General features: G+C 39.1%; 1 protein-coding gene across 2 annotated transcripts; it reads left to right on the forward strand.

The window, feature by feature from the left end:
- The first annotated feature begins 1,346 nt into the window (after positions 1 to 1,346).
- BAG2 (BAG cochaperone 2) lies at positions 1,347 to 13,000 on the forward strand. 2 transcript variants are annotated; one of them, XM_088137361.1, is made up of 4 exons: positions 1,347 to 1,699; positions 1,746 to 1,821; positions 11,175 to 11,284; positions 11,733 to 13,000. In XM_088137361.1, the coding sequence occupies exons 2-4, from the start codon at positions 1,769 to 1,771 to the stop codon at positions 12,131 to 12,133; spliced, it is 564 nt and encodes a 187-aa protein (XP_087993487.1). In that variant the 5' UTR covers positions 1,347 to 1,699; positions 1,746 to 1,768; the 3' UTR covers positions 12,134 to 13,000. The 2 variants fall into 2 exon arrangements, with proteins under 2 accessions (XP_087993487.1, XP_025033473.1); XM_025177705.2 differs by having other exon boundaries at positions 1,352 to 1,821; positions 11,733 to 12,983.
- The last annotated feature ends 2,787 nt before the right edge of the window (positions 13,001 to 15,787 follow it).

Below are 15,787 nucleotides of genomic sequence, written 5' to 3' on the forward strand. Positions count from 1 at the left end.
TTATTTATACTTGTAATGAACGTTGGAAGTCACTTTATATTTCTTTTTTGTTGTTGTTGCATTTTTTCCTACTTTCTATTATCTTTAAGTTTAGTTTGTATTAATTTCACTATTATAATCAAAATTCTTAATCAAAATTATATATATATTTTAAAAAACCATTCAGTTTATTCTCATTTGGGCAAATCCCTTTTGTCTTTTTATAGCATCTGTACTGATGAGAATTTGTCTGCATTTAGGAGTTCTGCATCTGTAGTTTTTCATTAATGCAGTTATGACAATCCTGCAGTCTCAAGTTCATGCCAATGGTTAACTCACAGAGGCTTTCTTCTTGTTACCTGCACTGCAGTAGTTTCTCAGCTTTTTCTAAAGATGAGTGTGCTAGAGGTTCCTGGGGGTAGGAGGAGGACAATCCCTTAAAATGGTTTTATTCAGAAAGAACAAAAAGATTACACCCAGAATGCATGAAACAGTGTGTACCTTAACAGCAACTAACAACACAAGAAAGAACGAACCTGAGTATTTTGAAGCCACAGCCGATATTGTACGTTCAAGAGACCAAACTATGATGTGGACTGCTTTTCAGCTCTGCAGCAACCCCCTCTCCCCCAAAGTGTATTTAATTTAACCAGGATTTAGTTCCATTTTCTGCGTTTATGATTCACTGAACCATGCATTAACCGCACATGCTGAAGTTGTAACAAAACGGTATGAGGCTTAAAAACAGGTAATTGTGTCGGGCTAAGGCAGCCAACGTCCCACTCTTTAAAAGGAGAGAGCCTGGAAGATTAAACTCCTAAAAATGCACAGAATCAGAGCAAGAATAGCAGATGCCTTTACCTCTTCCGCACCCGCCCGCTTTTTGGTTTGTGCGGGTAAGCGGAGAGGGCTTCAAAGGAACCATCTTTCCACTCAGCTCTCCCCCAAGAGACGCGGAGGCCGAACCTGGGGAGTAACCCATTGCTTCCCCCCATTCTGCGATGAAAAGACCGGAGAGCAGGTCAAGATGCTCTCCAAAAAGCACCCCCCTCCCGCTTCCTCCTTCTGGCTGACTCTCCCATATCCGACCACTTCTTCCTGCTCTTTCTACGTGAGGCGGCGAGCGAGAAAGCAGGAGGGTTATACGAGGGAGCAACAGCCATGACCCTTCCTGCCCTGGTGGGACTGTGCAAAGAAGCGCGCCCGCAAGAAACAAACGCCGCGCCTGCTTCGAGCTGGCTGGAAATATAAAAATGGCAATATGGTAAAGACCTTTTCCAAACCCCAAGATAAGCCCACAGCAACAATCCAGCCAGGACTGCATTAACTAGATGCGGGGGAGGGGGGTCGTGCTCTGTCTGGAAACGATGCGCGAGTAGGCACGGGAATAATCATTACTGTGCTCGCGAGGAGGGTGGGGGAACAGGAGGACCACGCGGACTTCCAACAACTTGCGCTCCGGACCCTCGTTGACCGCCACCTGCTCTTGAAAGTGCGCGTGTGCGCGAGGGGAGGGACGAATCCGGGGCGGGAGCGGCTTTTCTGCTTCGGCGGCCTGCTCGGCGCCCACCCTGGGGCGTCAGCTATAGTCGCTGCGGCTGCTGGCCGTGCAAGCGCTGTGCGGCGGGCAGACGCGCCCGGCGGCGACGAGGACGGCTCCTTGGCTGCACAGCTCGCCATGGCCCAGGCCAAGATTAGCAGCGCCAAGAACAGCTCCGCCGGCGGCGAGGCAGCCCAGCAAGCGGGCGCGGGCCAGCAGTTCCGAGGGCGCTTCTTCCGCTCCACCTCCATGGCGGACCGCTCCAGCCGCTTGCTTGAGTGCCTGGACCAGCTGGAACGGAGGTAACACGGACAGGCGGGCCGGCCAGCCGGCCGAGGCGCAGCGCCCTTGGCTTTTCGGAGGAGCGTCTGTGTAAGGAAAGCACAGCGTTGATCCCCCCTCACCGCCATCCCATGGGCCGTTTGAGGGACGCAGTTACAGTTTTGTAAACTGCTTCCTCGCGAAAAGAAGAAACGGTTCTTAAGTCCCAGCTCCATCATTAAAACAGTCATTATGTCAATTGGATTGCTTTGGAGTTCCTCATCTCCGTCGGAGCTCTGGAATATTTTCGAGAATATTTTTCCCGTTTGGTAAATGGAAGAGGAGGAGAACCCGGGCGTGACTTCTCCTGCTTAGTTGTACTTGTCAGACCTCAGTTCAGGATTATTGTACACGAGGTTTTTGGCGTCTGGGAAAAGGTTGAAAAGTATAATCATCAGGGTGCTTTTTCAACGGGACGGGGCTTCTCAGCCCCTTCGGACATTAGCCATGTAGGTGGCCTTCCTCATTTGGAAGGCTGTAACCTTTCCAAGTAGGGAGGTGGAATGAGTTGCTCCAGAGAACCCGAAAGAAAAGCCCTTTCTGTAGTTTAGCTCTTTATATACTGTACATGATTCTGAATGGATAAGGAGAGAACAAGATACAGTGTCTCATCCTTTTGGATCTGCTCAGCTGAGAAAAAGCAAGATTCTCCTGTGTGGAGTAAGAGCTGGTAGAATATATGGGAGGTGGGATTAGAGATGGAAGGTCTAATTCTATGCCCTCCCTCCTGTATTCTGAGTAACATTAGATTAAGAGTTCCTATTATTACCTCCAAATGTTTCTGTGTATTCTCGTGATTTTGTGTATGTTCATGTCTCTGAATTAGATCAGAACATAAACATTTGATATATTAGCATCCCAGGGTAGCCTCAGGGATCTATAATCACTGGTGCTCATTCTGGAGCATCCCACTTTAGGTAGATAAATTTGCAAACCAGCATGCTAGTGTCTGTAATGTTCAGGGACAATGTTGGAGCACAATGCTTTCTGTTATAGTCAGTCTCAGATAGGAGAGACCAAGGTCCCATCAAAAATAAAGCCAGCCCTGGCTGAACACCAAGAGTGATTGGGTGAGTTTGCATACTTATCATATTAGGCTATAAACCATGGTTTACTAACCAATATGACTAGTTGTATACAACATCTAAAACCAAACCACATCGCTTAGCATGATGTTGCTCCAAATTTTTAATGTCAGGCTCTTTTTCGTAGTTCCAAGAGACTCATTGCTTAAATAATGATTAAATTACTTCCCATTATTTAGCATTTCTTTACTTCTTTTATACACTCTGCCATGGATTTTTGCTTAGCCTTTAACAGGATAGGTATCCTGAAAAATCCACCCTGTGCCGAAAGACATAAGTAAACTGGTCAATTAACTGTAATTTGGAACACTACCCTTCCTGAATAAGATAGTTGAGACAAAGATAAGAAAAAGATATTTAGGTTAGACATTTTTCTTAATCTAACGCATGCATTTCAGGTTTTTTTTAATGAATACCATAAAGTTGTTTTTGTCCATGTTTGTGATGGTATGAATTAATTTTAGATGGGGAAATTCATTTACTACTGTGATTCTCTCACTTTTCATGGGAAAAAAAAATCAATAAAAATTATTTGCTTAAATAATTTCATCGAAAATTTCATAGGAATTTTTAGCTGAACTGAAATTTGAATGTGAACTTTTGAAGTCCAAGTCAACAGACAAGATTATATGAAAATTCATATAATTGAAAATTCATATGAAAAAGCTATATACCTACAGAATTAAAGGGGGTTGCTAGAGACATGTCAAAGGAGATGCAGTAATACATATATTTTTACAAAGTACTTTGATGCTTTGACGTCTAGTTGCCGTTTGTAATCGTTCAGAAAGTGAATATGAAATACCTCATCTGGATTACTAATTGGAGTACATTTACCCTGACTTAATACAACTGTGCCCTGGCATTCAGTCCTTTTCTGGTCTAAATTTAAGGTGCTGACTTTAACTCTTAAAGCTGCAAAGAGCTTGGGGCCATGGTATCTCAGGAGCTGCTTTTCCCATGTAAATTGGCTTGAGTTACCAAGATCTTTCCTTAGGTTGTGGCGAGTGATCAAGTTTCTTCAGTAGTGGTATCCCATCTCTGAAAAACGCTGTGTGGAGGCTCATGTGGTGTTGAATGTTCTGCATTTTACATTTCTTCTATGTTTTCTGTGTTATTTATGTAGTCTGTTGCTTTAATTTTATTATGTTTAAAGAAGTTATTGATGATTCATTTTTTATTTTATTATTTAAACAGTATGTGACTACTCAGAAGAAAGAGCCACTGACTACAATAGCTGGGTTCACAGTTATGGTCTGATTTATACATCATGCTAAGTGCCCACCCCCAAAATATGCAAACCAAAAATATAGGGCTTATTCCTAGCTATGTATAACTGCTCAAATTTTCCTCCCCCTTCTTGGGAGTAAGAGTCTGGCAAGATTGATGTCAGGCCCAGCTCAAGGACAGCAAGGAAACAACCCAGCCAAATTCAGTTCCTTATTGCTTACATCAGCCTTTCTCAGCCTTTTGATCCTGAAGGAACCCTTGAAATATTTTTCAGGCCTCAGGGAACCTCTGCACAGTCAGGCTCAAATGTAGGTCAGAAGTTACAAATTTATTATATTCGTTTCATGTGTAGGCCTGTATATGTGCATTAACAGTGTTCTTAAACTAAACATGAAGAATGAAACTTAGCTCTTTAATGTGAAACCTGTGCTTCTTTTTTGCTGCACAAATACTCAATTCTGGGCCAAACTTGAGATAAGCACACACGGATTTCATTTTCAACTGAAATAAGACAATTTCTGCCTTTGCTTTTGATGCTTGTTAAATAAGAAAAAGCTTGCTCACACATGTGAGAAGTTGAAAACTGCAGCAAAATGTTCAGTGCCTTCCTATGAATGGCAGGATATTCTTCTTTCACAGAAATCCAGAACTTGTCCATGGGGAGATCAGTGAATCTCATCTTCATTATATGATCAGACTACAGTTCACAAAGTTCTTCCTCTTCCTTCAAAGTGAAGTTCTCAGGCTTGGCAGAAGGTGCAGAGAAAGGATCCCTCACCCAGTCATACATTTGTGTTAAAAGGGAGGGAAAGTACTGATCAATTTTGTTCTGCAGTACTTCAAGGTGGTTTTCAGTTAGATTTGAGACTTTTTGGTATCCGTCCTCCCTCTCAAGCCCAAGCAGCAGTAGAAACATTTCAGTATTTCCTTTGCAACATAATTTTTTCCAAAAATTCACTTTTCTTTTAAATCCAAGAATCTTGTCACTTGAAGCCAAAACATTTTCTCCAGTGCCTTGCAGAGACTTGTTCAGCTGGTTCATGTGACGAAAGATGTCCGCTAAGTATGCTAGTTTCTGCAACCATTCATCATCTTCAAAGCACTCAGCAAAATGTGGAATATTATTTTCCCGAAAATACTCTTGTAATTCTGCTTGCAGCTCAAACACACTGTTGAGAATTCTTCCTCTGCTGATCCACCGTATTTCTGTGTGTAACAGGAGACTTATGTGCTCTTTGTCCAGGTTTTCACACAGCTTTTGAAACATTCTTGAGTGAACTGGTCTTTGTTTAATAAAGTTAACCATTTTTGTAGCATCATCCAGAACCTTTTTCACTTCATCTCCAAGAGTTTTTGACACCAACATCTTTCTATGAACAAAGCAGTATGTTGTGACAATATCAGGATTTTCTTTTCTTACAAGAGAAACAAAACCTCTCATGAAGCCAACTACTGATGGAGCACCATTAGTACAGATGCCAACACAGTTCCTCCAAGACAAACTTTTTGTTTCCAGATATAAAGACAAAACATTAAATACATCCTGGCCTTTGTATGTTTCATGTAGTTCTTTGCAGCAGAAAAAGTTTTCTTGAGTTTCACCATCATTTACAAATGTTACAAATTCCATGACATTTATTGGTGAAATCTGTTGACTCATCCATCAACTTGGATAGAAAAGCTGCTGTTCTTCAGTTTATCACACAAAATCTTATTCATGTGACATGTCATCAATACACCGACTTATTGTACTGTTTGAAAGTGGAACTTTTTCCATTTCTTGTACTGCATCTGCATAGCTTTTTTCCCACTATTATTTTACATGCTGGCATGATTACTTTCTCACCCAAAGCGTGACTTTTCCTTTGCTGTGTAATATGTTCTGCTACTAAATAACTTGTTTCTTGGGCTTTTTTACTGACTTGTCATTTTATTAACAAAAGCTTTACTCTGTTCTGTGATTCCAGTAACCGTTTAAAATAATCAAAACTTTACTTGTCATATGGCTGTGATTTGTAGTTAAGTATCTTTTTAACTTTGCTGGAGCCATTGCTGCATTTGTAAGTTGTTTGCCACAGATGAGGCACAATGGAATAGGGCAACTTGAATCACCAATCCATGTAAAACCCATTGATAAATAGCTTTCATTGTAAAGATGGATTTTTTTTTTTTTTGAGTCCGTTGATGTACCAGTACAGGGAAATGACTGAGAAGATTTAAATTCTTCATTATCATCATTTAACTTACTGGTATTGTCCACTCTAGAATCCTCCTCTCTCATACCTCCTCTTCAGAAATCACCACATTGGACCCTCAGACATGACTGAATAAACATGTATGAAATTTATTTAAAATGTGATAAAATAACTACAGGAAAATTTCAGGAAAAAGATACAGCAGGGAGAGACTGACATCACAGACTAAGTTGGACGAGTCCATTAAATTTCTTGACAAATGCACCTCTCCTTCCCTTACCTTCATTATATTCCTCCCTTCCTGCAATATATTCTTTCCTGCACTATAGCATTCACCTGTTATTCAACAGTCTCCCCTATCTCCTGTCCAAAATTACAGCGCACTACCAGAGAGCTCAGAAAGAGTTGTAACTAGATTTTTGTTTGGTCTCTGCTCATCACTCTGAGAATGCATTGCCTGAATTTGAAATAATTTTTAAATAAATAATGATCTCCTAAGGAACCTTTAGTGACCTCTCATGGAACCCTAGGGTTCCACAGAACCCTGGTTGAGAAATCCTGGCTTATACCATATACAGTCCTGGCCAAAAGTTTTGAGAATGACACAAAGATTAATTCTCACAAGGTCTGCTGCTCCAGTGTGGAAGATGGCAATGTGCATATACTCCAGGATGTTATGAAGAGTGGTCAGATCAATTACAATTAATTGCAAAGTCCCTCTTTGCCATGAAAATGAACTTAATCCCCAAAAAACATTTCCACTGCATTTCAGCCCTGCCACAACAGGAGCAGCTGACATCATGTCAGTGATTCCCTCGTTAACACAAGTGTCAATGTTGACCAGGACAAGGTTGGAGACCACTCTGTCATGCTGATTGAGTTAGAATAACAGACTGGAAGCTTTAAAAGGAGGGTGGTGCTTGAAATCATTGTTCTTCCTCTGTTCACCTTGGCTACCTGCAAGGAAACACGTGCAGCCATCATTGCTTTGCACAAAAAGGGATTCACAGGTAAGGATATTCCTGCTACTAAGATTGCACCTACATCAACCATTTATCGGATCATCAAGAACATCAAGGAGAGAGGTTCAATTGTTGTGAAGAAGGCTTCAGGGCGCCCAAGGAAGTCCAGTAAGCGCCAGGACCATCTCCTAAAGGTGATTCATCTGTGGGATCGGGGCACCACCAGTGCAGAGCTTGCTCAGGAATGGCAGCAGGCAGGTGTGAGTACATCTGCACGCACAGTGAGGCAAAGACTTTTGGAGGATGGCCTGTTGTCAAGAAGGGCAGCAAAGAAGCCACATCTCTCCAGGAAAAACATCAGGGACAGACTGACATTCTGCAAAAGGTACAGGGATTGGATTGCTGAGGACTGGGGTAAAGTCATTTTCTCTGATGAATCCCCTTTCCGATTGTTTGGGGCATCCAGAACAAACCTTGTCCGTAGAAGAAAAGGTGGGCACTACCATCGGTCCTGTGTCATGCCAACAGTAAAGCATCCTGAGACCATTCAAGTGTGGGGTTGCTTCTCAGCCAAGGGAGTGGGCTCAGTCACAATTTTGCCTAGGAACACAGCTATGAATAAAGAATGGTACAACAACATCCTCCAAGAGCACCTTCTCCCAACCATCCAAGAACAGTTTGGTGGCGAACAATGCCTTTTCCAGCATGATGGAGCACCTTGCCATAAGGCAAAAGTGATAACTAAGTGGCTTGGGGACCACAACATCGAGATTTTGGGTCCATGGCCAGGAAATTCCCCAGACCTTAATCCTATTGAGAACTTGTGGTCAATCCTCAAGAGGCGGGTGAACAAACAAAAGCCCACGAATTCTGACAAACTCCAAGCATTGATTATGCAAGAATGGGCTGCCATCAGTCAGGATGTGGCCAAGAAGTTGATTGACAGCATGCCAGGGCGAATTGCAGAGGTCTTGAAAAAGAAGGGTCAACACTGCAAATATTGACTCTTTGCATAAACTTAATGTAAGTGTCAATAAAAGCCTTTGACACTTATGCAAATGCTTGTACTTATACTTCAGTATACCATCGTAACATCTGCACGAAGATCTTCCAACACTGGAGCAGCAGACCTTGTGAGAATTAATCTTTGTGTCATTCTCAAAACTTTTGGCCAGGACTGTAGACAGAATCTTGCCAGACTAAATCTGAACTATGCTATAATAGATATACCCTGGGAGAATCTAGGGAGTGGCTATCTTAAGTCTCTTCTTCCCACTCACCTGCTCTGGACTATGTTGCCTCTTGCCTCCCCCTTTTCCTTCCTGGAATGCACTCCCTCCTTCTGAAAACCTGGGTCTCTACTGCTTTCCATCACAATAACATTGTAGCCTAAGATTATTCAGAAGGCTATTATTTGCAGAATTGCATAATACATTTTCTAAATGAATCCATCACATTCTTATGGTAAGATAGGTTCTCAAATTCTAAAAAAAATAAGATGAAAACTTTCTCCTGGTGTTGCTGTCTTATGAATGATATGCATGCATAACTCTATAATTTCTAAATCTATAAACTGCCTCTATTGTAAAACATACGTTTAAGTGATGCCAAATGAAATGAAAATCTTCCGTCATGTTTATTTTGGAATGGCGATCTCATACAAGTAAATAATTATTTACCACTTTATGACTGGACAAGGAGTGTTTATGTGTGCTACCATAGCTACAACCCCATGATAATGGTACTTAATATGAGTTCTATAACTGCATGGCACTGCCGAAATTTTTCTCCATCTGTTCAAGAATGAGGAAGAAATTTTGTTTGGAAAAATGGTCCAGCTTTGTGAGTGAAGTGTAACAGGTGCTATGATAGAAGAAGAGACCTATATATAGTTACAAACGAAGGACTCAGAAGGCCCAGCTGTCATTCCAGAAAGCATATGGTATTTGGACACTTTTTTTTGTTGGCAAGGTTGGCAAACTCATTTTTAAGTTTAGTGAGGTTTACTTTTAAGTTTAGTGAGATTTACTCTTTGCTAGGTCTGTTTAGAACTTCAGCTGAGTGGATCAGAAATAGGAGATTTGGAATTCATATGGTGCTACTCCATCCTTTCTTGATATACTAATTCAAACATGACACCATGCATATATGCTCCTCCCCATCCTAGGGCTTGAATCACACAATCCACATGCCTCTTAGCATTCAAATTGAGCTTTGTGTTTTGTATGATTGGGACAACCTGGCTATAACAATTCTGCAGATTGATAGAAGTTCACTACTCAGGTGAGATAATAAATTGATGGCAAGGATATAGGATTTCTGAGTGCAGATAGGTTCCAGAATGTCAAGAAAACTAGTTTTGTCTCTGACATGGTAATTTTCTGCATACAGACACTTCTGTATGAAAGAGCATCCTATAATATGAATCCCTGCCTGCAGTCTGTAGAAGTACATTCTGTATAGAGAGCTAGGTATTGAAGAAGCTTAGAATCTTTTTCATACATTCAGTTGTTTTAATATGTAACTGCTAATTCTGGAATATCTACTTTTAACATACCTGGAGGGCACAAAGTTGGGAAAGGCTGCCTTCTTTAAAAAACAAAATGAAACCATTTATATAGGCTGTTTCTGATATAAAACTCCAGCAATGTAGTGTGAAGGTCTTCCCCCGCTGTACTAGGAGCAGAATCTGTTATTTTCCTGAGTTTATATGCAGCTCAACTCAACAAAGCTCAAAGCAGTTTACTAAAGGAAATTCATCCACCCATCCATCCATCTTAAACTAAAAGTTATTGTAAACTGAACAAGAACAAAGCAACAGAGCCTTGAGGAATAATCACAAACTCCAAATCTGTAGGTGATATTTCAAGGCGATAAGAGAGCCAACCTAATCTCAGGAGGAATGCTGTTTCAAAGAAAGGGACAGCAGCTGAGAAGGCTCATCCCTATAATTGTAGATGACATTCCATAAGAGAAGGGATCCAGATAAAGCCCAGCCTTCCAATTCTTATGGGTAGGGAGAAGCCAGTGGGAGAAGGTGGTTTTGTATATTAATGATCTAAGCTATGTACAGTATTCCTTTAAAAATGAAAACCAGCACTTTGAATTGCACTGGAAGGTAACCAGTGCAGCTTTTGGAAAACTTAGAAGTTTCCATCATTACATAAGCGGTTGCATTCTGGATCAGCTGATTCTTCTGGGTAACAGTTATCCAATATCGCTGTGTTTCTTGAGAAGAAAATGCACCACTATTTCAAGGGATATGGAACAGCTTTAGACTGCTGTCCACTGGTGCACCTGAGTTTACTTCTTTTTTATTTCCCCCGTTAAGTCAGGGAGGTTGATCATAGAAGTGCATATATGAAATCTAGACTTTCTAGATTTATCAAAAATATCTGAGAACTAGACTTTTCCTGATACTTTAGATTGAAACAAAAAACCAAATAAACATGACTTAAAATGACTTATTATTTTTATTTAAAACATTTAAAACATTCTGGCTAATATAAACTGTTCATTGCTTTGTGTAATTTATACTATAATTTTTTTCTTTAATTGATAATGCTGGAATTCCTTCCCCACCCCCTTTCCTGCTGTTATGCAAATACTATTGGGGCAGGAGATAAAAGATATTTTAAAATTCTTGCATATAAGACCAAGCCAGGATTCTAATTATCCATCTTCTCTTTTTGGCAAATTTCTTGCTATGAAAACTCATTGTTACAGCAGGAATTTAGTTTGTTATTTTAACTGGCGCTTTTATAAACAAATAATAGATGGTGGGGTAGGGGTTGGAAAACATGATGTATGAATAAGGATTTTTGTTAACTCTCTTTGAAATTGGTATTTTTCCTCTTCCCAGGGTTGAAGCTTTGCGTGATGCAGCATCTTCAATGGAACAAGAAAAAGAAACTCTTCTGGAAATGATCCATAATGTACAAAATAGCCAGGACATGAGGAATATTAGTGAAGGTAATTCCTGCCCTAAACTTCTTTTTGAATATGTAAAGATAATATACATATACTTGGAGTGTCTGACAAATACACATAAGAGGTTTTTTTTTTAAGTCTCTTAATAGTGGATAGGCTGACACATTATGCTATGTGATAATTTCTTAATACACTACAATTGACTGGATTCAATGATGACAGTAAGCCAAAACAAATCAAACTACATTATTTTAGTGTGCTTTGTTAATCCAGCCAGTGTTTCTTCTGTGGTAAGCTGCTAATACTGATCAAGTCAAAATCTCTGTTAAGTGTCATCAACTCTATTAGAATTCTTATTGTATTCCTTTCTCTATGGATTGTAGTAAAAAGACGATGCAGTAATTATTATTTTATCTTGACTTTTCTGACTTTCAGTCATTTGACATTATGTAAAACTTTAAAACCCAACATTTTCAATTTCAAAATATAGGTGAAAGAGAAGAACTTAATCTGACTGCCAAGCGCCTCATGGGCCGAACCCTCACAGTTGAGGTTTCTGTAGAAACCATACGAAATCCTCAGCAGCAGGAATCCCTGTTGCGTGCTACCCAGATGATTGATGAAATAGTCAGTAAACTCTTGGATGACTTGGAAGACTCAAAGAGCCGGTTAATGTCACTTTATGGAGCATGTACATCTGAGATACCATCTGGACCTGTTGATCAAAAATTTCAGTCTGTTGTAATTGGATGTGCCATAGAAGATCAGAAGAAAATCAAAAGACGCCTAGAGACTTTGCTTAGAAATATAGATAACTCTGAAAAATCCATCATGCTTCTAGAAAACCAAAGAACAACTGCGAGGCAACTCTGCAACAATGGAAAAGATTAAAAGCTTTTGAATGCCACTATAAAAAAGTAAATGTTTTCTTAAAATATATAAAAGCAGAGAAATGCTGCTGTATAATGTACAGGCTTGTTAGTACAGGTCTGATGTCCTGGAATTGAAGGGGACTTACATACTGTACCTCTATAGCACTTACACAAATTCTTTGGCATTCAGAAGCAAAGCTGGAAGAAGATAGTTCTGGAAAAAAAATACCCTTACATTCCTCTGAGGGTAAAATGTATCTCTGATTCCATTAAACAAACAAACAAACAAACTCTAAAGTGTCTGTATAAAGCACATCCTGTGGCAACTACAAATGTTAGGCACTGTAAGAAGCACATAAGCGAGTGACATAACATGTAACCAGTGACGGAAGAGTCACTTGTTGAGATGGGCAGCTATAGAAATCAAATAAATAAATAAGCACATGAACTTTCAGTACTTTTTAATCTATGCTTTTGTTCCTATCAACAGGGTCATTGGAATGCTCTATTCAAGGAGCATCCACATCCTTAAAGGGCTTGGTCTATTTAAATGAGTAACTAGTGCCTTATTTGAGAGCATGTAGGCTTTTCATATCCAAAAGATAACCTTTTCATAAAAGGCATCCCATTTATTCCTCTTAATACTGTATTGATTTTAGGACAGTAATATCCTATTAAGCCTTGGAGATACTTTAGCAATATCTGCTTTGTTCTTGAACGATTAATCTAATTTATCATAGACTGTTCAATTAGCAGATTTTTTTCCTCTTTAGTGAATAAACCTGAGAGAGACAATGAGGTGGAAAAAATGCTGTAGTAGATGCAAACAAAATGTATATGCACTTTCTTGTTGCTGAATATTCATAAATAAAATAGATCATGCTCTCTGCATTACATTTCAGTATCTTTTGAGAATTATATTTAGACATGCATAGATCTATAAATCTTTAAAACCTGTTCAATATCAGAATGCCTTACCTACATTTAAAGTGCACTCCTATTATTTAACCTGCTCAAAAACATTACAATATACTTAACAGTTCATACAAATGTCTATACTTATTACATTTCCTCTTTTATCTTCTAACAGTGTTCCAACCTTCTTGAAAAATTTGCACAGGAGCAATAGGTGAAAATTGTTCATCTTCCACTTCTATGAAAAGATCTCTGCTCACTGGATCTCTGGATGCAACCTTATATCTTGAGTAGGGTTCTAGATTTTACCTGATACTTAAAGCATGGAATATATAATTCCATTCCACATGTACCATATAGTACATGCAGAAAAACAAAAGCAGTAGAGTGTTCCCAGAAAAGCATGGTATAGGAAAATGTTCAGTCACTTAGCAGAATTATCCTCACAAATCTTAGATAATGTGGATGTTGAAAAATCTGAACTATATACTAGGACTGTGCATTGCTTTAGGTTCTAAACAGTACAGAATATACTGTATACAGTATATTGTGCTCTTCCATGATAAATCTAGTAATACTTCTAAGGATTTCAAAATATAGTTGGGGATTTTGTAAAGTAATGAGTTAGCTAAATTTGTATTATTTAGGCCCAATATACACTGACTTTAAGAGGTAAACTGGTAGTTTTTTATAGGTTTCTATTAGAGGACAAGAAACTGAAGGAGAAAAATAGTGTTAGGGCAAGTGAAACAAAGCAAAACACCCCCCTCCCCTTCAATTACCTTCCCAGGGATTTAAAAAACAATAAATATGGTCAGCTTAGCCACAAAACATTTAGAAGGCCAAAGAATGTTCACAAAGCTGGGAGAAGATACTAGGAGGTAAGCATAGGCTCTGGAAACCAAGCCAGGATAAGATAACCCCCATAATAGTAACTTTCAAAGACAGCCGTGTTTGAAAATTAGTGTCTTTTTGTCTTCTCAATAAACCATTATCTCATAGAATCCATTCCACCGCTAATATCACTAAACATGGTGTGCTGATAAATCCAATCATATCCTGTCAATTATCTTACAATATCCAGATATGTATCCTAATTTACATACAGGTAGTCCTCCTTTAGCGACTGCCTGGTTTAACAACTGTTCGCAGTTAGAACTGTGATGAAAAGTAATTTTATGACCAGTCCTCACATTTACCACCTTTGCAGGTCTGTAAAGCAAAGGAAAGCTGAAGTAAGATAAGTACAGAGTGTCACTTAAGAGAACACTTAATGACTGAGTTGCCAGTCCCAACTGTCGCTAAATGAGGACTATCTGTAACTATATAGAAGGGTCATATCCTCAGCTACTTTTAGGTTTGCTTCTGCTGCCTCCAGTACTATTATAAACAGTTTGTGCTTCAGCTGAATTGTGTGGTGATCTCTAGTTTAAATTAACGTATAGAAATTTGAGGGAAACTTCTATAAAAACCACATCTTATGAAGAGAGATAGAAAAAATTAGGAATAACTTTGAGGAAAGATTACTATGGGGGATACAGTAGCATTTTTCAAGTCTGTCTTTTAAAGGCTGTCTCACAGAATGCAAGGTGTAGAATAATGCTTATAACTTATAGGAAAAAGGAGAAATTGTTAGGAACAACTTGTGATCAGTGGTAAGAATTTAACTCTGACTTACCAGTACAGTTCAATAGTGGAGCCAATAACAATTATTTCATTTGGACTTCTGCGCTGACAAAGATATAGGACTTGAAAGCTTTAATGGCTGTTTCCAATTCCAGAGGAAGAGGGTAAACACACTAAGCATTTTATCAATTTATCAAATTTCTCAATTTATCCAACAGGAGTTTGTACATTTACTATAATTTATTTTTTAAAGTATCTGGATAATTTGTGAAATATTTGGAGCAACTTGTCATAAGGCTTAACTATCAATAAAAGGGTATTCTTCCTAAATTGTCAAATACAATCTATCACAGTTAAGCAATATTTGAATTTCTAAAATGTAATAAAATTGGTTAATTAGGATATGAGATGGTAAAATGATTCTGTGTTTCCAGTGTCACATTATGCAAAGAAGCAACAGTTGAGAGTTTATTTGCTACTTTGATAAAATGATGTCCAGCAAATTAAGCCTAGCCTCAGGGATTGATTTGATGAACCAGTCATAAGGTCTTCATTATCCATCTCCAAAAGGATTAGAAGGTACCAAAACATAGATACTGCCTATAATACACCAGATCAAGTTCTAAAGTTTAAATGGTTACAACTTCTCTGTATCACTTCAGCATTGTAGATTCATATTTTCAGCGCTCACATACTTAGTACCTTGTGATCTGATAAATGCAGGATGTTTTGATACCTGTGTGAATCTATACCGTTCCCTTAACTATAAAAGTATTTCAAAGTCTAAGTGGGTTTAATGAATACCACATATTGGCATTAGCTACTATTAATTTAACAAGATATATGGCAACTTACTGATGTTGTTGTCAGTAATGGAGACCCTCCCATCCCACAAGCCAAATTTAGTTGCCAAACTTATCCCAACTATCCAGTGAGCCCCACCCCCAATCTCTCTTTGAGTTCATCCCATCCCATCCCTTACTGACAAACCATCTTCTGAAGATGGAGGAAACATTTGGGGTTTGCTGTTACTTTTCTAGGAGAGGCAAAGTCTATTTAAGTTGGATCGCTGGAACATGAATGGGGTGGGGAGTACACTACATCTTCACCAATGGTGTGAGGCTGCAGATAT

The sequence above is a fragment of the Python bivittatus genome, unplaced genomic scaffold (assembly GCF_059951505.1).
Source record: "Python bivittatus isolate LINGU-HERP-01145 unplaced genomic scaffold, Pbiv_v1 ctg000020_np1212, whole genome shotgun sequence".
In the NCBI taxonomy this organism is placed as follows: Eukaryota; Metazoa; Chordata; class Lepidosauria; order Squamata; family Pythonidae; genus Python; species Python bivittatus.

Coding starts and splice junctions, on each gene's coding strand:
- BAG2 (XM_025177705.2), top strand. CDS start 1,658: ATGGCCCAGGCCAAGATTAGCAGCGCCAAGAACAGCTCCGCCGGCGGC. Junction 1,822..11,174: donor CTGGACCAGCTGGAACGGAG/GTAACACGGACA, acceptor TCCTCTTCCCAG/GGTTGAAGCTTTGCGTGATG. Junction 11,285..11,732: donor CATGAGGAATATTAGTGAAG/GTAATTCCTGCC, acceptor TTCAAAATATAG/GTGAAAGAGAAGAACTTAAT.